Below are 23796 nucleotides of genomic sequence, written 5' to 3'. Positions count from 1 at the left end.
GCTAATGATGTCTCATGGTGAGCAGCATGACTACAGTCAAGTATACACAGAAGCTCCAGTGTAAACAGTGATATTGACAACAGCAATGGGAAAGCCACACAATGAAGTGGCTTGAAAAAACACCAAAGTTAATACATCTTGTTCAGCAAAGAGGAACATCTCCCAGACACGGCCGATGCTCTGCAGGTATGGTTCAGAAAGAACTGTTTACGGGTATACGACGTGCGTCAGAGGTCGCCCTCCCCCTTGGAATTGGCACGGTGCCCTCCGGTGCGTGCAGCAGTGCCATATAGAGTTTGTGGCTTTTCATTAAAATGTGGAGGTCATACATTTACACTTTGTCAGTCTTGACACAGTTCTGAATAGTCTCCTTGAAGGCTAAAGGAGATTGAGCTGTATATCGAGAGATTCAATCAGTCTTCAGTAAGAATGACATCAAATAATGCTGAAAATATGATGGTAGAACAGAATTGAGATGTGTCATATACACTGATACTCCTCTAACGTTGACGAACTGTAAGAGGATGACTCGGGGCTTTTTGTTAAGAATACCCTGGCCCCCCAAAGCTCTCTGTTTAGTGCACAGGTCCAGATGCCACCGGGGAGGCGAGCAAACAGCCGTCATTTAATTGTTTTGGCAACTCTTTGGGTACATGTAGAGATGTTTGCTCCAAATACAAAGGAGGGGCAAGGTTCTGTAAGCCAAGCTCAACATCCAGCATGTGTTTGGGGGTGTAAGAAGAACTGAAAAGTGGGTGGAAGAAATACATTTCAGCTACCACACGTGCACATTCACCGTTGTCCTGGATATGAGAGGAGCAGCAAGATATTGGCTTGCACTTGCACAACTGCTAGATTTCCTCGACACTCAAAACAAGTATCAAGTACGAATGGCAATCGACAAGAGGGCAAATAAAGATCTTTTGCCAGATGAGCTGATTGTCGTACACATGATCTTTTGTGGTACTCCAGCCTTCTGGAATTCTCTTGGCCCCTGTTCCTTCAATCAACTCTTGACATTCCACCCTTGATTTCTCTCTCTGTGTAGGCCAAGAACCTCTGTGGCACAAAAAAATGGAGTTGGTAAATTAGTTGACCGTGAAGAGAAATATAAGGCTTCTTGATCCACATGTCAGGGAATTCGAAAAGTCTGAACAAGTCTGAATGGCGAATTAGAACCAGCCAGCTGCTCTGTTTCCATGGGTCCCGCAAGAAACGGCAACCTATTGTAAACAATACGCCCTCCCTTTTACTGGTATTTCTTTTTATTTCTTCATTTTTTTTTACCTCACAGGAGCCCCAATCTCTCTTTCACAGTTCCAGCTCCCCCGGCTGGTTTGCTTCCATGTCCCTCGTGACCCCGTGGACCCCTCCGTTGGCTGTGGCGGGGCGGGTGTCAGACGTGGGTCTGCATGCGCTTCTGGAGGGGCCTGGTGAGGTCAGAGTTCTGCGACGACGACTGCGAGTAGTGGGAGGAGGAGGAGGCGGCCGACGCCTTGCTGTCCTTGTCGAACTGCACGTAGCCGTCCTGCTTGCTGTAGCTGCTGACGCTGCTGTCACACTGCGTGTCGATGAAGGAGCTGGAGTCGCTCAGCGAGCCTCGCTGGAACTCGCGCTCGCACAGCTCGATGGAGCTGCTGCCCATGCCCAGCACAAAGCGCTGGCCATAGTCGTACAGGCGGTTGGGGCCCGTGCCCAGCGTGGAGTAGATGTTGGTGAAGGACATGCCCGTCGGCACCCGCTGCTTGCCAAGGGTGCCGGTGCTGGTGGGGTTCCTGGCCTCACTGGGGGCCTGGTTGTTGGCACTCATGGTGGGGGTGTGGTGCTCCTTGAAGGTGTTGACGCTGTAGTAGCCATTGGTGGGGTCCTGTGGAGGAGGAAGACAAAACAATTGAACCATGTGGATCTCTGTATTTCTATTTGAGCACTGCACCGTGACTGGGATCCCGCTGGTCCTGCAGGACTCAACGCACATATCGCAGGAGTGGGCAGCTTTTAAGTTGAGTTATCACTGATGAAGAATGAAATATAAATCTTTACTCTAAATAACTAGGCTATATATCTTCAGAGGGTAGAGGAAAAAAAACACTTTGTTTCAATGTATTTATTCTTCTCCTAGCTTAACATGAGCCAAGGTCAAACTGGCATTCATTACTATTCAAACTGTGGAATAAATAAGAAAAGAGGCATGCAGTATGTCACGTCCAAGGAGAAACGCTAGAGGGCTTTTAATTTAAATCACTTGCGAGGCTGCTGAGGACATATTTGAAGACCCCTGTGGGCATAATTGAAGACTGTGGAGCTACAGTAAACAGCCCCTGATGACGTAATTGAACACTGTTGTTCACACAGAATTATTTTTAAGGCGCTGCTAACCACTCCTACATCTGGCTTTGTCTGTCTGTCTGTCTGTATGATGTATGTATATGTACAGTATGTATGCCTTGGCTCATTGGCCAAGTTCACGGGACGCTTGACTGACATTACTGTAACTCCTAAATCCCAAAGGGATAACTCCAACCTTTGGCTGACCGACCAATGGTGTAACTTCATATCAGTCAGAATCAGTGATAAACTCAGTCAGTCACCTTTATAGGACTGTCTGTCTACTGTTGCAGTCCATCCAAAAAACATCCAATTAAGTGCATGATTCACAGTTTGGCAACCAGCGTGAGTCTGCAAAGTTCACTGAAATGCCGGCTCTTAATTAGACCCAAAACGGCCAGAAATATTTACAAAAAAAAACTTTTACTTCATGTATGCACAGAAATGGCTTCTGAGAGGCCATATGTCTGCCCTGCGCTGTGTGTAGTTTTTGGGCTCCAGGCACAGTGCCATTACTAAATGTCTGGCTGCAAGTGTGTGTGTGTGTGTGTGTGTGTGTGTGTGTGTGTGTGTGTGTGTGTGTGTGTGTGTGTGTGTGTGTGTGTGTTTTGTGGAGTCAGGGGCGTCACAGGGGGGGGGGGGGGGGTAGTGGTACTGAGTTACTAGGGCCCAAGGTGGAGGGGCCTGCGTTATTTTACACTTTAGCTATTGAAAAATAGCAGATATACAAGCCCACAGCGCAGCACTGAGTGCCGCGCTGCAAGCTTGTAGATCTGCTATTTTTGAAAAGTCGTGAAAATGTGTGGAAATCTTTGAATATATGTATTTTTTAAGCGAACATTTTTTGTAACTCAAATTTTGCTTCTGGGGGGTCCATGGAACTAAATATTTTTGAGATGGGGGTCCATGGCCAAATAGCCTACATATCATTTTGGGGGTCCTTCACAAGGTTTGAGCACCACTGACATAGAAACATAGACTTTTCAAAAAAACCTTTTTGAAATATTCAAAGACTTTTCACCATTTTTCAAAAATAGCAGATCTACAAGCTCGCAGCTGCGCTGTGAGCTTGTATACCGGTATCTGCTATTTTTCAATAGTTAAAGCACAAAATAATGCGTAATAATACGTTCCCAGTCTAAATGAGTTTAACCCCCTCCCCCCTATGAAGAACATTCATGGGGGGCACGCAGTGAATCCTTGTACCCAGGGCCCAGAATTTTGTGCGACACCCCTGGCTGCAAGTGTGTGTGTGTGTGTGTGTGTGTGTGTGTGTGTGTGTGTGTGTGTGTGTGTGTGTGTGTGTGTGTGTGTGTGTGTGTGTGTGTGTGTGTTTGTGTGTGTGGAGTCTGCGTGTGTGCCGTGAATGGATACCGAATGTCAAGAGTTGAGCACAATGCCAAATCCCCACAGAGGAAAATGCTAATCATGGTGGAAATGACACAGCCCACGACAACCTGAGAGAGTCCTTGTTAGTCTCATTATTATCAGCTGTCAGGGAGAGAGACTGTTTGTGCCTGGCCTTTATCTCCTGCTCGGTCCCTTGTGCTCTCATCCTATGCACATCATCAGCTAGGATCAAGGAAGGCAGCGCCAGTGGGAACAGTGCACAGACAGAGACAATGTAGGAATACTTGAGGGAGGCCGTCGGGAACATTCATTTGGACAATGGCATAAATAAATAGGACAAGATTTACTCCGCAGCCATTGGATAGGCTGTGGCATGCCTCACAGAATCTGAATGGACCATTTATTTCATATGCTTGATCGCTTGGGCAGTGGCTGAAATCCAATGTAAACTGTGTTTTTGAGATTTCAATATCCTCTTTGTATTCAATATCCTCCATCTTACTAACATGAATGCAATACTGGGGTAGTGTGTTACTTTAGTACTCTGGGCCAGAATAATTGAGGCATTTACATGGCAAAGACCATTATGTAGGGGTGCTTCTTAGAGGACGGCATACAGACACATTTTCAAGCATATTTTAATGATGACTTTCCCCACATGCCCAGTCATGTTTATTTAAAAAATAATGAGAATGGGACTTACATGTAGATAATATGGAAAGAAAAAATATAATTGCAGGGACGTAACTGTTTCCAAGAAAAATACAGACAGGACCTTTCTTAAATTAGCATTGTTAACAGTGCCCCTGAAGACCCCCTTTCCAAGCTACCTAAAGATGGAACATTAATTCCTTTCTAATAGGGTTTTGAGAGAAGGTTTATAGTAAACTATATTCTATGAGCAAACGTCAGGGCCAAACAACCTGTGTTTCCCTGCCCCACCTTTAATGATGGCCTAAGTAATCAAATTAGAGCTCTAAATACTTGCGCCAGCAGGGCACGCAAGTACAGCGCTCGGCTGCGTATGTATGCTGGTGTCTGCCCGTGTTTAAGCCCGTAGCCCAATCAGGGACCAGCTTTTCTGGCAACGTCATCATTAACAGCCAATGAGGGACCAGCATTCTTGGTGATGCCAGTGGTGAGTGCACCTCATGGCACACTCTGCTGGCCGCACAAGTAGGCCATACTTGGCCTACTTGTGCACAAGACGCTAGTTGGCACCTGACAGAGTGCAGTTCTAATTGGATACATTTTTTATCCTTGGCTCCACCTTGTGGTGGAAGCAATGGGATTAATGTATGGGTCCCTGGGTGAAGGGCCTTCAATAACCACAGTAATTGTTCCCCTTGCTTACCTTGATGTGTTGATACTCCTTCTCTTCTTCTTGTAAGACCTCCAACTGCTTCAGAACAGACTCCTGCTGGAACTCTCCTCGCTCCACCTGCTTGAAAGTCGAGGAAAGAAAATAAAGGTCACACGTGTAGTCTGTGTACTGTAGTTCCTCAGCTTATTCTTACTTTGTCGAGCGACAAGAATAGCCAACCTACAAGCTCACAGCGTGTCGCGTCCGTGATGCGCTGTGTGAGCTTGTAGGTTTTTAAAATCGCCCTGAAAAACCACTTACAGGCAGCAGCCGTTTGCAACTGGTAAAAACAAACCTAGATAGATTGACCCCTGGGGGTCAATCTGTCACTCTCATGGAAGCTTTGTTTGTGGTTTTGGTATCAAGCTCAAGTTTTTCAGGCCATATCAGAGAATCCTGAAACTGCAGCAATTCCACTTTCGGGAAAACTGTTAATATCATGTCCCGCTTTCACTCACTTCTAGCACATACAGTCACAGACAGTAGCATGAATTTTCTTTTTCAGATGATGGTGTGATATCTTATTTCCCCTGCTGCAACATTAATTCCCATTATGTATCATAAAGAAAGATGTCAAGACCTCTTGCTGTAGGCTAACTAGTTCTGCTTTCGGTACACTACAGTATATGGAAATCACACCACTTAAAGTAAATCACACCACTTATATGGAAATCACACCACTTACAATTACAATGACTATTTACTGAAGGCATTTAGCAGACGCTCCACTTGTGAAGAGATCTCCAAAGAAGATGTGTGTGTAGGTCAAAACCTAGTCTATGGTTGGACTGTGTATGAAAAGCTAGAGAGTTTTTAATTTGAAACAAGGGGTGAGGCGGGGGATGAAATTATCTAGAACTAGGCTGATGCCCGTTGGGAACGAATGCCCTTGGTTATGCAATACCTGTTGTAAATGCAAGTATATTCGATGTGCAAGTGTATCTTTTATTTGTTCAGACCCTCTCCTATGCATGTCTTTTTAGAGGTCTATGAAGAACATAGTTTCTAAGATGGTAATTTGACATATTTGTGCTATTCCATTATTCATAAAGAGGGGTTACTCAGTAGCAAACCACTATTAAAGCCAACCATATTTGATAGGACTATTAAGCATTCATGATTTCACAGACAGTATAGTAGTTTTGTAACTTGAGGAGTTTTGTGAGAAGTAGGAAGTGCAAATAGTAGTTATAGTACGGTGCGACACTCACACTCACCATCAGTTGTTTCATGGAGGCGTGCTCTTCATTTTCCCGTGCTGCATTGTGGTCTTTGTGCACAATCTCCACTCGGATGTCGTTTTTTGCGGACACAACTCCTTTTAGGTCTGGGATAAACACACAGAACAATGCGCGATTCAGTACTTTAGCCCAATGTGCTTTTTGTATTTTTGTTGATATCATAATTTCCCCACAATGGATTTTGCAGTGCTACATAGTAATTTAGCCAGATGGTTGGGTTTCTATGAGACCCCCCCCCCCCCCCCCCGCCCTACTCCCACTTCCTATTGCATGAAAACATTTATAAAAAAAGAACCGAACAAAAAAATAAAAACAAGAGAAAGCATTATGAATCATTTTCGTATTCTGCCACTGCAAGACTTTACGGATTTCTGTATGTTTCTTTTCTTTATTTTTCTGCATACATATGCAACTTCAACACAGCCTTGCACAGTGGCTCTTTCTGTTCTGGGACATTGCTCATCATTGTACTGGCATACAGTATAACAAAGTCTTACTTTCTGTCTTAATTTTGCTTGCAAGTTCTCTCTGGTGAGCACAGATGGAGACGGGCAGTGAGGGCATAACCAGGTGTGCGTCTTCTGTGGTATACAGACAATAGACATGCTGAGGGGACCGGCGGCACAGTGTGGTTGTTGACTGTCTCTAGTTATTCAGTTACATCATGGATATGGATGACAGTCAGAACATAAGATTGAGGTACAATAGGGTGGCCATTGTATTAGTCGCACATGTATCTTTTATATCTATCCTATTATACATAATAGACAATCGTATTGGTAACTAGAATCTCAGTGTGTCTCTGGGCATGCTAGTACTATTCCTTGTAATGTTCAACAGATAAAAGAAAGCATTCATTTCCATAGTCATAGTAAATCAGTAGTAAAAAGTGGGAGATCTTTTAAGGCTGCAACTGTGCTGTAGCTTGGAGACTGTCAGTATTCAGACTCAGATCACATGACATGAGGACGTATCACAAAAGTAAATGAATAATAATAATAAAATCTTAAAACAGTGTTTTTGTTTTTTTGTGAAACAAGGGGAGTTTGTTGAATTCCTATTGGTAGATGTTCGTTGCAGTTTAACTATTGATATGTTAAAACAATTGCATATGTAATGGATGTATTTTTCTGATGGATATCATTTTGCAGTGTGGCTGAGTGTGTTTTGATTTGGCTGTGGCATGCCTAGCTTGGCCTAGCCTTAGGAATGGAAGAAGTAAGCAGGAGGAGACATACTTCTCTGGGAACGGGTGCAGCAGAATGCTCCGATTGTTCCCATGAGCACGATGAATGCCACAAAGGCTCCCACAGCTACACCAATGATCACTGCCACCGGCAGAGACTCTGTAGAGGAGGGAGGGGAAAACAGATTGCATAGGTTTACCTACAGTATGTTTACTAGAAGATACAGATACTTAACAACACAGAATCACTGAGCTTCAATGGGTGCCATATGGGCACCTGGCACTGACGACCAGCAATCAAGACAATCCCCTAGTTTGTTTATAAAATAACAGTGTTATGTTGAATACATATGAACAATTAGAGACTAATTGATGCTTTAAAAGTATTTTTAGGGATAAAAATGCACACCTATCGTTGGCCTACCTGTCCTCCACTGAAGAGCATATGAATTCAGTTATTCTTAGTTGTGTGTGGGTGTCACTAAGTGAAAATCTGGTATATTTCATTGCTTGTTCTGCTCTTTATTGAAAATATTTATCTTTATAAAGTAGACATTTTTGTTTTGTTTTTTGTTATATACGGTACAACTAATTTGTTTAACATCAGCACTATTTTCTTTTTCTATTTGTTAAGATTGTTCCTGTAATATCTATATATATTATTGGAATTTGACATACGTGTACTATATATAGCCCTACCAATGATCTTTCCTCTGTCAATCATCCGCTTCTGTTTCTTTTAGTTTTTCTCATCGGCACATAATTATGCTTACACAGACATATGCGAAATATACTTAATAGTTTAGTTTCTAATTTTCCTTCTGGGAGAGTGTTTTGATATGGTGGCCCCTCATGTACTTATGCAAAGTTTCTTGGGAGGTTGACTAACAATGCTGTTTGTTTACAACTCACGTATTACCGTTTCTTTTCCCCATATCTACTCCCACTCAAGTCAAATCAACTCCAGACAAATTAATTTATCAGGTACTTAAAAACAGGTTGGTCACAAACTGCTTTACAGAAAGCGGTATTTAAAAACCAAACCAACAAACTAGGGAGAAACTTCATTAGTAAGCCTTTTGTGTTTCATTGCAGGCGAACAGATATCTCATTATCCTACTGTCCAATAACTTTTAATTTACACTCATTTAGCCTAATAAAAGCATTTGGCTAAGAGGTTTTATTTTCATTGAGTACTAAATAGAGCCAAAGAGTGTGTCCGTGTTTACGTGCATGTGCATTTGTCGGAGCAAACACATTTGTGTGTGTGTGTGTGTGTGTGTGAGTGTGTGCACGCGGCGCGCGCGTTGTGACTAGAAAGTGATAAAACCTGCAGGCAATATTCATCTATATGCAGGTCCTTCCTCGAAGAGCACTATAATGAAGACCTGAGTCACTGGCCCATGTTAATGACCTTCTCGCACTTAAAACAAACGCAACAAAGCTGAGTGCTCTTCCCTATGCCATTAAAGCCTATTTAATGTCTTCATTGATCAATGTCACTTTCATATAAGCAGCTTATAATTTATCATTTGGAATTAGTGGATTGAAAACAAAGCCTTCTCTACTGAAAAGCCAACGAGTTACAATAAATGTATTCATTTATGAAGCATTGAAAAACAAATAAAGGCTGTTTATAATGAGACTCTGGCACAGACAGGGCCACAGCAAGCGATTTCTGTTTTTATGTGCTGTGGCTATGGTGTATATATAGCATGTTCTCAATTTAGCCTGGGCCACCAGTTCAAATTGCTTCTTTTGGGATGCACTTTATCTTGACGAGAAGAAATTAATTCAATTCATGGCCATTACTTTTACAGCAATTATTACTGCCATGAATGTTTAATTAGTATTTCTTCACCTTATTATTTTTTTACTGGACTGTACTTGTTGGTTGTAAGTTGTAAATTGTAGACATTGTTACATACTGTACAGTAGACATATTTTTTCTTTTCTTTTTTTGCACAGTAATCCCATGTACAACACACTGACTTTTAAATGTAGATATTTTGTCTTCTTTGTCTTTCGATAAGATGGGAACTATGCACGGAAACCCACTTTTCACCCACTTTTTTACTCTGTAAACCTGCGATGTGACAACAAAGCTGATTCTGATTCTTCAAATTCTATAAGAATTCTGACGAATGAATGCTATTAACAGATGCTAATTATATACCTAGGTATATAGGCACCTACTACCTACTATACTATGCCTACTATATAATATCCCTAGCTAGGTATATTTTAATACTATAGTGTGCAGTGTGCATGTGACATTGTTTCCCCATCTGCCTACGCATCTGCATACTTGTCCCGCATCACAGTCATGTGGCATTTGGAAGAAGAGGAAAGGTGGAATCTGTCGAACCTTGGCTCCCACCTTGTTCCTTGAGCCGTATGATCTCGGTGTCAGAACCGAAGCTGTTCCAGGCGGTGCAGTTGTAAATAGTCTGGAAGTCGGCCGGAACAATGTTGCTCATGGTCAGCGTGGAGATGACCCCCTCATCAGTACTGACCGTCTCCACGGTGTAGCGGCCCGACGTGCCAGACTCTAACACCGTCTCCTTCCATGACCAGGCCTAAGAGGAAGAGTGGATCGAAAAGCATGAAGAGTGACGTTAGTAACAAAAGCGCCCTCAGCCATTTTGTACCTCTGACCTAGCAATGCCATTCGGTCTCGCTCATGACCATGTCTTGACCATGTCTTGACCATGTCTTGAAAAAAAAATTCATTTCGACGCCACTGCCTGACCGGGCAGTGCTCGCTTACCGCACGCTGCGGCCCCGGAGGAGGATTTTTATTATTTGCAAATACTGATCAGATTTATATATATACCGTATTTTCCGGACTATAAGGCGCACTTAAAAGCCTTTAATTTTCTCAAAAAACTACAGTGCGCCTTATAGTCCAGTGCGCCTTATATATGGATCATTCATTGACATTGACATTCCCTTTAGCACAGCTCCATCTGTTTGATGCATAACGCAACGGTAGCGTCTATTATGTGCGCCTTATAGTCAGGTGCGCCTTATATATGAAAACAGTTTGAAAATAGACCATTCATTGACAGTGCGCCTTATAGTCAGGTGCGCCTTATAGTCCAGAAAATACTGTATATATATATATATATATATATATATATATATAAAAAAAAAGAATATATATATATATATATATATATATATATATAAAGATAGAAGAGAGGTACATGTGCAGTAGCTTACTGTACAAGGTTTGGTCTCTTTGAATGGCCTCATTTTGAGTCAACCATAATTGCATTGTTTTTTACTAACATTCCAGCCTTAGAATTTACACATGCATTATTTTCTTGAAGTAGAGAATGGCAGAGGAGAATCAGTAATTAATAACCCTCCTACCTTCCGTCTGGCTGTGAAAAGAATAATTACACAATACCGCATTGTTACTAGAGCATTTATCCTAGGTTCAGGGATTTCGATCCCAATACAAAAGTAAAAGACTGCAGCTGTCTTTGCCTTTGAAGTTATACTACTGTATGACATGAACGCTGCCTTGGGCTCTTTTAAAGACTTTTTCTTTATCTAGCTTCAATATGCATGTCTGTGGACATTTCTTTGTGTATCTCTTAACAGTAGAACTATATTGGTTTACTGTACCAAACTCTAAAACTCTGAAACACAACTAATGCCTGAACACACCACACTTGCACACATAGACATCAAAGGGTGCTTGAGCCCATGCCCTTTTATCCGTCTGTAAAAATGTGCCTCTCCAGACCATGAATGCAAGTAGTGAAAATAGCCGGCCTCCAAGCTCACAACGCGTCACAGCACGATGCGTTGTGAGCTCGGAGGTCTGCTATTTTCAATATCTCCACCAAAAGATATTTCAGCCCCTGCCTCTTTAACATTCTCTGCATTCCCTGCAACACACTATAGGGCCCCTAACAGAGCTCATTTCCACAATATGTTTACTCCTTTCTCAAACCACATCTCCTCCATTCAAAGACTTTACAAGCACCCTGAAAGATACTGTATGGGGAATATCAAGGGAGAAGTGATTATGGCCACTCTGAACATTGATAGCTTATACACCTGCGCTCACACATCTTAATAAGAATGAAACCCGGTCCTCACTGAGTAGTACACACTATATCAGGCATTGTCTGAATTAGTTTGAGATGGACTACTATCTTCAGGAAGGGGGCACTGTGATGGGGAGTCAGATTGCTGTGAATTATGCTGGTTTATTTATGGCCCTATTCGAATAGGACATGTTATTTGGTCCCAACCCCTCCCTGACCCATATTAAGCTGTGGCAGCGTTATGTGGATGACATATTTCCACTGTGGGATGGCTCCAAACAAGACCTACAAATGTTTATTGATTTTATGATTAAATTCATGATGACCTTGATATGGTCATAGAACGTATGTCGAGAAATCAACTTGCTCAACATCCTTACAATATGCAGGGAGTAGAGACATGGGTTTTCAAAATGATAGAACCCTATACCGTAGCTTTCACCAATTACATCTAAAATGTAGGCTACCCATCAGCCTATACAGATGACATTCAGTTCAGATACAGTGCAGGGACGGAGTGGACTACAACAAACAAGTGGACTACCAGCACTTCAAAAAAGAGGCTATGAAGACGAGTGGCTTAAACACGCGACAGATTCAGGCAGACATACCAAGAGATGTAAAGTATATACGCCCTCCTAACACCATACAAAAGGTAGTAAAATCAGGTATTCTCCCCAAAACCAGGATCTTTCCTAGACTAGACCCCAGATGGAAACTACAGGTATGCTACTGTAGCTCTGTACAGTCTAACTTAATGTTTAAGCCAAACTTTCACACACCATCTCATGGGCAAATGTTTCAAGTTCAAGGACACCATTACCCGAGCCACTAAACGTAGTATACTTGCTCAAAAATGCCCAGGTGGTTTAGGGTAAGTTGGTAAAACTAATCGTGCGCTTAAAACATGCATCTCAGAAGTGCAATATTCGTAACCAAGACCCCAAGAGCCATGCTTTTTTATGTCGGCCATGACACAGTGTGGCATCACCAAAATGTCAGGGGATTGAACATGTAAAAATGCCCCAGATGGGGAGGAGACATTAGTAGACTGTTGATATAGTAGAGATCCTTTTGGGCTTATAAATAGGACACTAGTCTCCAAAAGGCATGAATGAGGACTTTCCCATCAATCACTTCTGGTAAACTGTTCTCTTTTTCACCAGGAGATATACAGTAACTGGTTAAGTGAATCTAGTTAGATTTTGCTAATCATGTCTTTCAACCGAGCTTTATAAATGTATGTATATCGTTTTATTAGTAGCTAATAGCTAATAGGGCAGCGGGGCTCTGTCAGGGCATTATCCTTATACAAAGGCCTGGTTGGTCCCATTGAACAGATGCATCAATCAAATATAGGATTATTAAAAGGACATTAGGCATCTAATTTGCATCGTTCAGGTGCCACAAGAGCCATGAAATAGCAGTTGTATTATGACTCAATATGACATGACCTGTGGGTCTGTATTTATTTGATTTGAGATATTAAGCATTTATACTTGTGTGCAGGAAGGTTCTTACCTTGTGATCATGCCCTAACCCAACACCCTGAAGTGATGTGCATATTTCAACAAAGTATTTCCCATCATTGTTTTGTCATTTCTAACAGCTCGTATATGACAGCAACACTTCAAACAATTCCCTTTGGGCATGAAGCCAAAGTGCAGCGCTGGTTCGCAAGCATACTGTAGCTTGCATACTGCAGTGTCTGCATTTGTATGTCTATTTTTCCCCACAGCTGTCAGCTGATGCTCGTTTTAGGTAAGCAAGGAAAATACAAACAAACACAAACAACAAAGAGAACTAGGTTTTCATTCTGACACTTTCAATATGTGAAGAATAAATAGTGAGGAATCCAGAATTAATATTCAGGACCCAGTAGCCATTACCCCTAAAGTCTCGCCCATCAAATCAACCGGATATTAATAATGCAGCTACTTTATGTTCAGCATGAGTATAGAAAAAGAAAAAAAAACACATTAGGTGACAGTACGTGGCAGTTAGACACAATACAAATGCACACACACACGCACGAATGCACGCACGCACGCAGGCACACAAACTCATAATTAATATTAGCATGAAGAGGAGGCTCACCAGAGTTGGCTGTTTATCTAAGGCCCATAAATCTTAATGGGATCTGTGCTAACAGAGCATAAGCATGCATTAAATGAGAAATTAAGGGCCTAAGTCTGCAATGCTTCATGCACCCCCTATTCATACAAAAAACAAATGATGTTATTACATTCATTAAACAGACTTTTGTGCTTGTTCGTATTGCACATGTTTTAAGATAGTTTAATCAATAGCTAATAGGGCAGCGGGGCTCTGTCAGGGCATTATCCTTATACAAAGGCCTGATTAGTCCCATTGAACAGACGCATCAATCAAATATAGGATTATGAGAAGGACATTAGGCGTCTAATTTGCATCGTTCAGGTGCCACAGAGCCATGAAATAGCAGTTGATTTTTTGCAGCAACAGTAATTTCAAAATAACCTACTTACACGAACAGAGCGTAATAGGGATAATGGCACTGAAGATGAAATAGGTCAATTACTCACAATGCGGTCTGGGGGCGGGGTGCTCCGGATGAAACACTTGATCTGTCCCTTCTCACCATGCAACGCTTGCTGGGTCTGGGTGCTGGAGATGATTGGAGGCCCTGGGAGGGAGAAGGCAGAAGAGCACACGTCACCGCAGAGTAGCCCGAATGTCACTGCAAAAATGATTCATCAAAATCGCCTTCAGCGAAGGCCATGTAACAATACAATGTCTGTACTTAATCGAGTCACTCTGACACATTCTAGGGCATTGATTTTCTTTACTCCTTCTTTATTCCTCTTCTCCCCTCACCATAGTGATTTCACTCTCATTTCCACATGTGTGAATAGTACCTGTCTGTAGTGTGCAGTAATTCGGGGTCAGCTCATGGGGTTGGATTCTATTGCGGTTCGATATCGAAACGCAGTTCAACCCTCGACACAATCTAGCCAAGGACAGGCCAGGACAGAATGAAGGGCATGGACACGGAACCCTGAGACCTCATTCTGGATGGAGAAGAAATAGCTGATTTATGGCCAGCTTGATTTCCTCCCTGCTGAGATAAGGGTCACAGTGGAGAGAGCCCAGATATTTCTTCAGAGCCTAATCAGGACTGCCGAGAGGCGTGAGTGTGCTGTCTTCCTGGGGAGATAACACACGTCCACATGTTGTTTCTCCCCTTTCAATTTGCTCACAGAAGATTTGAACTTTGACCTAACACTTGCCTATTGATCGGCTGCGTCTGAAAGTGCCCCCGTGCTGAACATACAGAAATCTGTTTCCTCTCCTTAAAGACACAATCCGGAGGCTGTAAATGTGGGCTATCTGTGCTTCTGTAACCACCTGGATTTGAACCAGATATTATAAATGGGCTCGGTCCAAGGGGAATCCTCCCTGCCTGATGGAGATATTACTGTAGTCTTCTGGGCTACAGGCAGGGCTACTCACACTTCTTTATTTGGAGACGCAATGCAATAGTTGGGGATCTCTTTTTTTTTTTTAGATCATCCTAACTCAAGACACATTTCACTCCAGTGTTTATGAACCTTAACAAAATCTATTACAGCCTCAAAATGGTTGGCCAACACATACCAAACCTTTCAGGTTGAAAAGATGTCTTTAGGTCCAATAAATCTTAATTCAGTGAAGCTATTAGAGGATGGCCTGTTTCCAACATAGGGTGGCAAAATGGTCACAGACTTGGCCTTTAAACTGCTGGCAAAATCAAATCTTAAGCGCATCTCTAGCGATGGGCAGGGTTAAGAATGTGTGTGTGTGTGTGTGTGTGTGTGTGTGTGTGTGTGTGTGTGTGTGTGTGTGTGTGTGTGTGTGTGTGTGTGTGTGTGTGTGTGTGTGTGTGTGTGTGTGTGTGTGTGCGTGCGTGCGTGCGTGCGTGCGTGCGTGCAAGGGGGCTGAATGGGAGGGCTGCTTCTTGATTAGTACGACGACGCGTTTCCCAGCCAACTCCCCTCAAACTCCTGCTCTCTGGCATCTTGCTGCCGATACATAATTGCAGTTTATTACCTGTCCCTTATTAAAATAAATTAGCATTTTAATGAGATACTGGCAGATGGCGTCTTGGTATGCTACTGGAGGAGCTGGGAGGCTGCTGCTGTGGAGCAACTGAAGCAAATGGACAAGATATTGCACTGAAGTTCTTTAATGGTCTCACTTTAGCACGTCAACATGGGCCGATAGTTCGCGGCATCGGGCTTCTCTTTCCATGCGTGTACTCACAGCCTTTATGGACTTGTCATATTAGTAGAGTATGTGAGTTTGCGTTGCATATCTGTGAGTGGATGTACTACGCGTGTGTGTATATGTGTGTGTGCAGAAGCACGTGTGGTCAGGCAGCTGCATGTGCATGGTGTGGTTGGTATAGCGACCCCAGTTAGAACAGACTCCTTGCTGCTTGCCTGGGGTAGGCGGTGGTGGCTGAGAAGGATCTGCTCTGTGGATCAGGGCTGTAAATGAGGAAAATAATTAGATAGCTTTATCTCTGTGGCTCAGACGGCTTGGATGGAATGTATGTGTGTGGGTGTGTGTGTGCGCGAGCTTGTGTGCATGCGTGTGAATGCCTGTGTGTACTTTGGGTGCATGTGCGCGAGTTTGTGTGTTCGAGCATGCATGCTTTTGTGTATCTGCTATGAATGTATGTGTGTGCTCAAGCATATTGATGCGTGTGTGTGTGTGTGTGTGTGTGTGTGTGTGTGTGTGTGTGTGTGTGTGTGTGTGTGTGTGTGTGTGTGTGTGTTCGTTTGTACATCTTGCCTTCACGCTGTGCGAATGAACACATTTGAGGGTGGAGGTGGGTGGCACCCGCACACAGGTCTTGTGTCAGGGCAGGTAGTCAGAGCGTTGTGCCTGTGAGACATGTTTTATTTATTCCAGAGAACGATGTGTCAGAGAACTGGAGTGAGCCGTGCAATCTGATTATGTGGGATTGGAGCCAGTGTCAGAGGCCAGGCCTTGTGTTTCCATGCTAAATTGAAGGGTACGTGCAGGTCATCGGATTTGAACAAAAAGGCTGGCCTTCCTATACTTGCTCGCTAAGGCCTGCTTTATGTTATCTGTTTTTCTCTCGGCGAAAGAGGCAGAAACAGCAGAGAGGTCAGGCCGTGTCCTCAGCTATATTTTGCTTCTGTTAATTTTCCACTGGCCACTGTGATCGTGCAATATGCACTTCATGTGCATTATTGTGCTGTGTGTGGGAGGTGTAATTGCATTGGTTGGCTAGATCGTGACAGGTTGAAGTGCATGTTATCTATAAATGTGAAGAAGAGTGAGATGGTGTTTTTCGCTCATGTCCTGGGGGGCCCTTTGAGGTCATTGCGGGGTATATCTGGCTTCAGAGGAGGACTCCTTGACCTCTAATCTCTAGAAATACAGCAGTACATGATAGTGATCATAATAGCTAAAGATGAGTTTTGCCTGCATTAGTAAAGTCAGTCAGGTTTATAAAGGTTTATTGAGCTTTTCTTCTTTCTTTTCCATTTTTCCCAATTTAATTATTTTAGCCTTAAAGGAGTAGTTCACCCCCAAAATGCCTTTTTTTCTATTGATTACTCAACCCATGGAGACTTGAATTCATGGACATTTTTTTTACTTTTGTCACATTCCTAAGCCAATGAATCCACCATTGATTCCGTTAGGGGACCCAAAGACACTTTGGGTCCCTTACCGGAATCAATGGGGGTACATTCATTATAATCAAATTATTGGTTTAGGAATGCGACACAAACTAAAACATATCCATGAATTCAAGTCTCCATGGCGTGAGTAAAAGAAATCTTTTTGAGGGTGAACTACTCCTCTAAAGGAGGAATCCACCCTAAACTATGATTGACATTGTATTATTCCAGTGCCCTTTGACAGTTATTTCAATACCTACAAACAGAACACCTTAATATTTAATGTAACACTGATCAGCTCCGGTAAAAGCACGCTTTGCCATTCACTGCATGTGGAGTGTATCCACGTTCAATACACAGCCATACAATCAACAAGTGTATGCACACTGGACGCAGAGTGTATCCACTTTAAGTAATCCCATAAAACCACCAAGTGTATGCACATTGGATGCCGAGTGTATCCACTCCATATAATCTCATAAAAATCAACAAGTGTATGCACACTGGAGTGGATGGGGAGCTGAAGCGGAGTGTATCCACTTTCAATATGATCCCATATTAATCAATGATGTACTGTAATATGTACCGTATGCAGTACTGAAGGCCTTTCCTACAACCCACTCGTATTCTTCACAATATTGCAGAGTAGAAATACACTGTAGATCGGGCACGTAGTGATGTTTCGATGAGCCATTGTTTTCGAGCGGCCAGTAGTCCGAGGCTAACCTGCCGTCGCAGTTGAACGCTAACCTGCCGACGCTGGTGAACGCTAACTTGCAGACACAGGTGAATGCTAACCTGGTGGATGCTAACCAAAAGCCTAAACCTTAACTCTAACTCTAAACCTAACCATAACCATAACCATAACCATAACCCTAACCAAAGTACTGAAGATTCTAAACAGAGGGACATCGAAATACTGTATCAAGATTTAGAAGTAGATCAATGGTTCTCAAAAAGTGGTCCTTGAGGGGGTTCCAGGGGGTCCCCAAAATGAGTCAATATTGTATCATTACCTACACAATAATACAGAATATTTTAATTTCTGTGAAACTTGGAGGGGGTCATTGGTGCATCAAATTCTAGCGGGTCAATGATGATTTTATGGGGCTAATGGCACGACCTGGATCAAAATGTGGTGTAAGTCTCATAATATTAGGATTTTTACATCCAAAATAAAGTTGTATTATTTGAATGTGGGGCCTACAGCTCTGAATCAGAAAGCGTACCCATATGCCAGTTAAGAACACCATGGGCACTGTCATAGTGTCCTAGGAATGATTCCATTATTCACTGTCTGTTTAGCAGCTGCAGGACTTGTCTCTAGACAACATCACCCCGTTCTTGTCACTCTGCTGTTTGGCTTAACGAGAGACTTGTTCACATTCACAAATTAAAACTGAGCTGTACATTATTATAGAAATAATAATGTGAATTCCATTTCAGGATGGATTTTCCCTGGAGAGGAGGCAAGCTCCATAAAGGTGATTGTCAATCTACGACTTTATATCAACAACATCTCAGGACACATTTTTTAATGATGCACTTTCTGTCCCAATTATGAATTATTTATTGCCGTCCTCTTTTTAGAAGACTGACACAGGCAGCTTGCGGAATCAAATGCTAATTTCCCGGGCATACCGGTATAAAGGAGGGGATTCAAAGCAACAAAGTGCCCTGTGGGATATTTGGGGATACATCGGTTCTATTTCTCTATTAATGTGGTAATGGGTTCGCTCTCCCTGGCTACCCAACAGAGTATGCATCTCATTACATATAAAACGTCGCTCACACATTTTCACATCCATCATTGCATCCATTAAAAGACAGCAAATCCCATAGTCAGCAGGGCATTCAGGACAATGGTTGCTGCCCAAACTGAACCATATAAGCTGATTATGGTGGGGGAGCAGCTGAAAGTGAAGGGAAACAGGATGTGTGAGGAGAGAGAGGACAATGACAACGAGGTGTACAGAGAGAGAGAGGACCAGGGCTTTTGTGTTACGTTAACAGTAAAGGGCCGTTCATAGTTCTGTATATGTTGTGTACGTTTTGGGTGAGAGAGTACGTGCTAGGGCATTCACCAAATATTCGAATATTCGAATATCAAAGTCACTATTCGTCGTGGTGCACCGAAGTCGAATATTCGCTTATTTTTGTTTTCTCTTTAAAAAATATATAGTTTATAAAGCTTGGCTAGATAGGAAGTCATAACAATGAGTTGTCAGTGCCCCTGGTGGATGAGTTAATGCTCTATACCAGGGGTTCTCAAACCTTTTTAGGCCATGACCCCCAAAATAAACATATTTGAACAGGGGACCCCCACCCTGACAAGCACTTGGATTTGTAGGTATTACCGTACATTTAATGTGACTCGATTCCACAGATAAATATTGTTAAAATAGCAGATCTACATGCTCACAATGCCTCGCAACGCGTTGTGTAGATCGGCTATTTTCACAATGTTTGCCTCTTGCTTACTTAATATTTGACAGTTTGGCCAGTCCTGTCGAATATCCGACTATTCGAATACTTTGAGGTCGAATAATTCGAATACTAAAAATCACTATTCGTGAATGCCCTAGTACGTGCAGTAATTACGTCGACATGCTTAGTTCGTCTATGGTTTGTGCGTGCCGCCACATACTGCGCCTCGCAGCACAGCACACTAGAATTTTAATTGAAATGCCTTTTGCAGTTTAGTTACTCTTTGGTTCATCTTCTGCCTGCAATATTTATGTTGACCACGTATGTTGTTCTCAATGTCTGGGCCACCAGGGGTCCAACGGATCTGTAACTTTATCTTTAGGAGCCTAATCGACACTGTAAAATTCTCAGACCTTTAAGGGTCGATTTGAACACCTGGTGATACCCGTACCCGATGTTGAGACCTAGACTATAGGACCACTGTCAAACAAAGAACCTGATCAGCCCTTGTAAGGTTTCTCTACTATTTATTCAGTTTAGTTTAGTCATCTCTAATGATTCTATAGCTTTAGACAAAGGTGATAATGTCTATAGCACGTTTAAGATGGATGGTATATAGCAGTGGTTTTCAACCTTTTCCATTTCAAGGTCCATTCTTTAATCTGCATTTGAGCAGCAGACGAGATGCCTATTCTACATTTTTAACCCAACACTTATATTTTGTTGTTGTTGGATAAGATTTTGTCCACAATTCCATTTTGTGGTGCCATACGAGAGATATCAGGCAAATGTTGACTAAAATAACACATTTTCTACATTCTCTAATTGTGTAGACTTTAAATTAAGTAATGCAGATGTTTAACAATAATTTAACTATTGAGAGCATAACATTCATTTTACACACTCAAGAGTTAAAGATCTATAAGGGTCGATTTGTTTACCAACACTCCATCATTTAGCTGGGGACCACCTGGAATCCCCTCAAGGACCACTGGTGGTCCCCGGACCACTGGTTGAAAACCACTGGCATATAGCATCAAAAGAGAGGTTCTTTGGCTATGATTATGAGTCAAAGAACCCCTTTTATTTAGTTTAGTGTGCATGCCTCACAACATCAGAGACGTCACAATGCATATAAATTGATCTTATTCCATGAACATTAATGGGCTTTACGTGTACTGTATGTAGGGCAAGCTAAATCTTTTCAATCATGTCAGGAGAATTGCAAAATAATACCTATTTACCGGCAAACCCACGCACAGATATTGCACACAGTGTAAATTATCATAAGCATGATCATATGGGCGACCTTCATACATTGCTGATGTACATCCTTCTGGGTAAGGACAATCAAGGATGGCTCAGCACAATCAAACGCTGAGGTGCTTCCCACCCAGTGCGTGAAAACGTTCAACCAGTGTAATACGTATCCATTAGTGACTTGAACACAAACTGCCTCCCCCTGCTAGCTGTTTGATTATAATTAAATTATACTCTTCCCCGGGGAAGAAGAAGAGGGGGGGTGGTGGTATTCTAATGCCTAGCGATCCACAATGGGAGTCAATGGAATGCAACGGCAGATAAGAGAGGCGGAGGGAAGAAATAAATCAACAATTTCTTCTTTAAGACGTGCATTATAACTGAGGGCGTAGAGAAGAACCGCGGTGGGGATGGGAGGGCGATTATGGAGAACGAGGGGAGTGGAGGGAAAACAAATAAGAGGTAAAAAGAAAAACACACAAACACACAACTGACACCCTTCATATCGTCGTTGTCGGGTGGAAACCTCCTGTCTCCAAGTTTCAAAATTGTACGTTCTTTCGCAAAGTAAAACCCTGCTTCATCACACAAGGCCGTCGCACAAAAGTAGTGAAAACAGCAGATCTACAAGCACACAATCGTTTAAATCATTTTAAAATTACAAATGCTAAACGAACGGTTTTGGACATATAAGGTTTTCACCCGACAAAGACGATATCTTGCATACTCAAAAACACGTGCTGTTACCATCCCCCCACACACATTCCACACACGATATAGGTGTGATCAAAGCAAGGTAGTGCTTCACAGAGAGGCATGGGCCATCAGTCATGCTATTCAGTCACTGTCAGAATCAATTGAGTCGTGCCGACTGTCAAAGACTGTCGGGGAGCAGCGGCTGATGAAGAGGCGAGAGGGCTGTTTGGATTCCACCGCCGTCATCACACCGCCGCAGAGCAATCAATGGAGCGACCATGAAGGAGAGCGCTCCTCAAGCGCCGCTGTCATTTCAACCAAGAAAGGCTTTTGTAGTGTGTTAAAAGTTATCGAAATTAACTTGTCTACGGTGTGGGACAATTGAACTGAACTGACCAAGAGGTCAGACTGAGGATCTTTCGATTTCTGAACAACATGTCATATAGAGTATACTGGTTTCTGTGTATTTCTTATAGGTTGTTACCGTATACACTACAGTATGCAACTAGTGAGACTGGCGTGTATACTGTTTATTGGATATATTTTATAAGGGCCAATTAAACTTCAGCATCTTGTATGCTGATTTGACTTTGATTGGTGAAGCCGTGTATTCTTAGTCAAACTGCTTTGTGTGTGTGTGTGTGTGCGTGTGTGCGTGCGTGCGTGCGTGCGTGAGTGCGTGCGTGCGTGCGTGCGTGCGTGCGTGCGTTTTAAACCAGCGCCTGTTCTTCTCAGTCAGCCTCCGGCTCATATAGGGTAAAATGTCTCAAATGTTGCTTCTCGCCGTAGTGAATCAGTAATCGGTGTGTGTGTGTGTGTGTGTGTGTGTGTGTGTGTGTGTGTGTGTGTGTGTGTGTTTGGGGGGAGGGGGGGTACATGTGGGCCAGGGGTGAGGAGATTTTGGCAGGTTGATTCTAGGAGCATGCCACAGTAGCATATTTATAGATCCTGGCACACCAAAATGAGAGCAAAGTTTTTGGGGAGAAAAATACACTTGAAATGCACACTTATTGAAGACTTGAACCACACCAGGGGACACGGAGAAGAGAAGAAAAGTCATCTGGCTCAGACCTCGCGTGTTTTTGAAAATAAATAAATGAATCATTAAATTATTCAGAAGCGTAAAAAGGAATGCATGGCGGCTTTTTGAATGTCAAAGGAAATCTTTGGTGCCGCGAGGCGCGGGAAGACACATGAGGAGGAACATAAACAAATAACAAAGACAGAACGGCTTCCAGAGAAGTTGGATGATGCCTGAATGAAATCTGGCGAGACCTAGTAAACATGCCAGCTTCAGCTGTTTCATGTTTTCCAATGTACCGCTCTATGAGTACTGTCGCGGTAATCGTTTTTAAAACAATCCATCTCCCTTTCTCATACTGCGTTGTTTTCATAAACAACACAATCTCCATAGACGTGTGAGAGGAGGGTATAAGGCACTGGTCTCAAAATAAACAGGGAAAATTTGATATTTCATATTTTGTTTACATATTCATACTTGAGAAAAGGGATGTGAGTTGCTGCTGACAGAACGACAGAGGGTTGAATTTACACAATTTAGCTGATGTGCTGTTATGGCTGATTGAGAGGGAGGGTGTTGATTACAGTTCACAGAAGGTCTGGGCTCATCATGTTTTTCGCTGGAGGGAGCGTCGGTGTGCCATGTTCTCTGGTGCACCCCCCGCAGCTCTGTGGGTTTTGTCAAAGAATAATCCTTATGTTCTGTTTACTATGCTATGTCGGAGTCTGTATTGTTTCTTTCTCCTTTACACATCAGTCAAGATGCAACACAGATTGTTGTTTTTAAATAGCTTGTCTATGGGGCGCCCGCTGGCCTACTGGTCCGGGCGCATACCACATGGGTTTTGTGTAGCCTGGCGGCGTCGCCGGTTCGACTCCCGGTCCGGACGACATTGAATTGCCGCGTGTCACTCCCTGTCTCTATCCCATTTCCTGTCAGTCTACTATTCTATCAAATAAAGGCATACAATTACAAAACTAAATAACTAAAAATGTTTAAATAGCTTATCTACAAGCTCACAAAATATGTATTTTATTATTTTGTATACGGAAAAATGCCCAAAGTGGTAAAAACTCTGGTCTCACTTACACATTCTTAGGCGCAGGTTCTCCTCGAATGGACGTGTTGAGAAAAGGGCTCTTTTAAGATACATGTAAATCCCACAACCGAGAGCCTCTGCCACGCGAA

The 23796-nt window shown here is 42.7% G+C and overlaps 1 protein-coding gene across 1 annotated transcript in view; it reads right to left on the bottom strand.

The window, feature by feature from the left end:
• Positions 1 to 1396: 1396 nt before the first annotated feature.
• kirrel3b (kirre like nephrin family adhesion molecule 3b) overlaps positions 1397 to 23796 on the bottom strand; it is a gene marked incomplete at both ends in the record, with an annotated part of 254831 nt that continues 232431 nt past the window's right edge. The window contains 7 exons of the mRNA XM_080731474.1: positions 1397 to 1867; positions 5030 to 5116; positions 6250 to 6365; positions 6777 to 6860; positions 7518 to 7625; positions 9834 to 10044; positions 14094 to 14194. Coding sequence (XP_080587600.1) covers positions 1397 to 1867; positions 5030 to 5116; positions 6250 to 6365; positions 6777 to 6860; positions 7518 to 7625; positions 9834 to 10044; positions 14094 to 14194 — 1178 coding nt within the window. The remainder of the gene's footprint in view (positions 1868 to 5029; positions 5117 to 6249; positions 6366 to 6776; positions 6861 to 7517; positions 7626 to 9833; positions 10045 to 14093; positions 14195 to 23796) is intronic.

The sequence above is a fragment of the Nannobrachium achirus genome, assembly GCF_963921795.1.
Source record: "Nannobrachium achirus genome assembly, chromosome: 8".
Classification (NCBI taxonomy): Eukaryota; Metazoa; Chordata; class Actinopteri; order Myctophiformes; family Myctophidae; genus Nannobrachium; species Nannobrachium achirus.
Note: the sequence above shows the minus strand (reverse complement) of the source record. Positions and strands in the feature narration are given on the sequence as shown.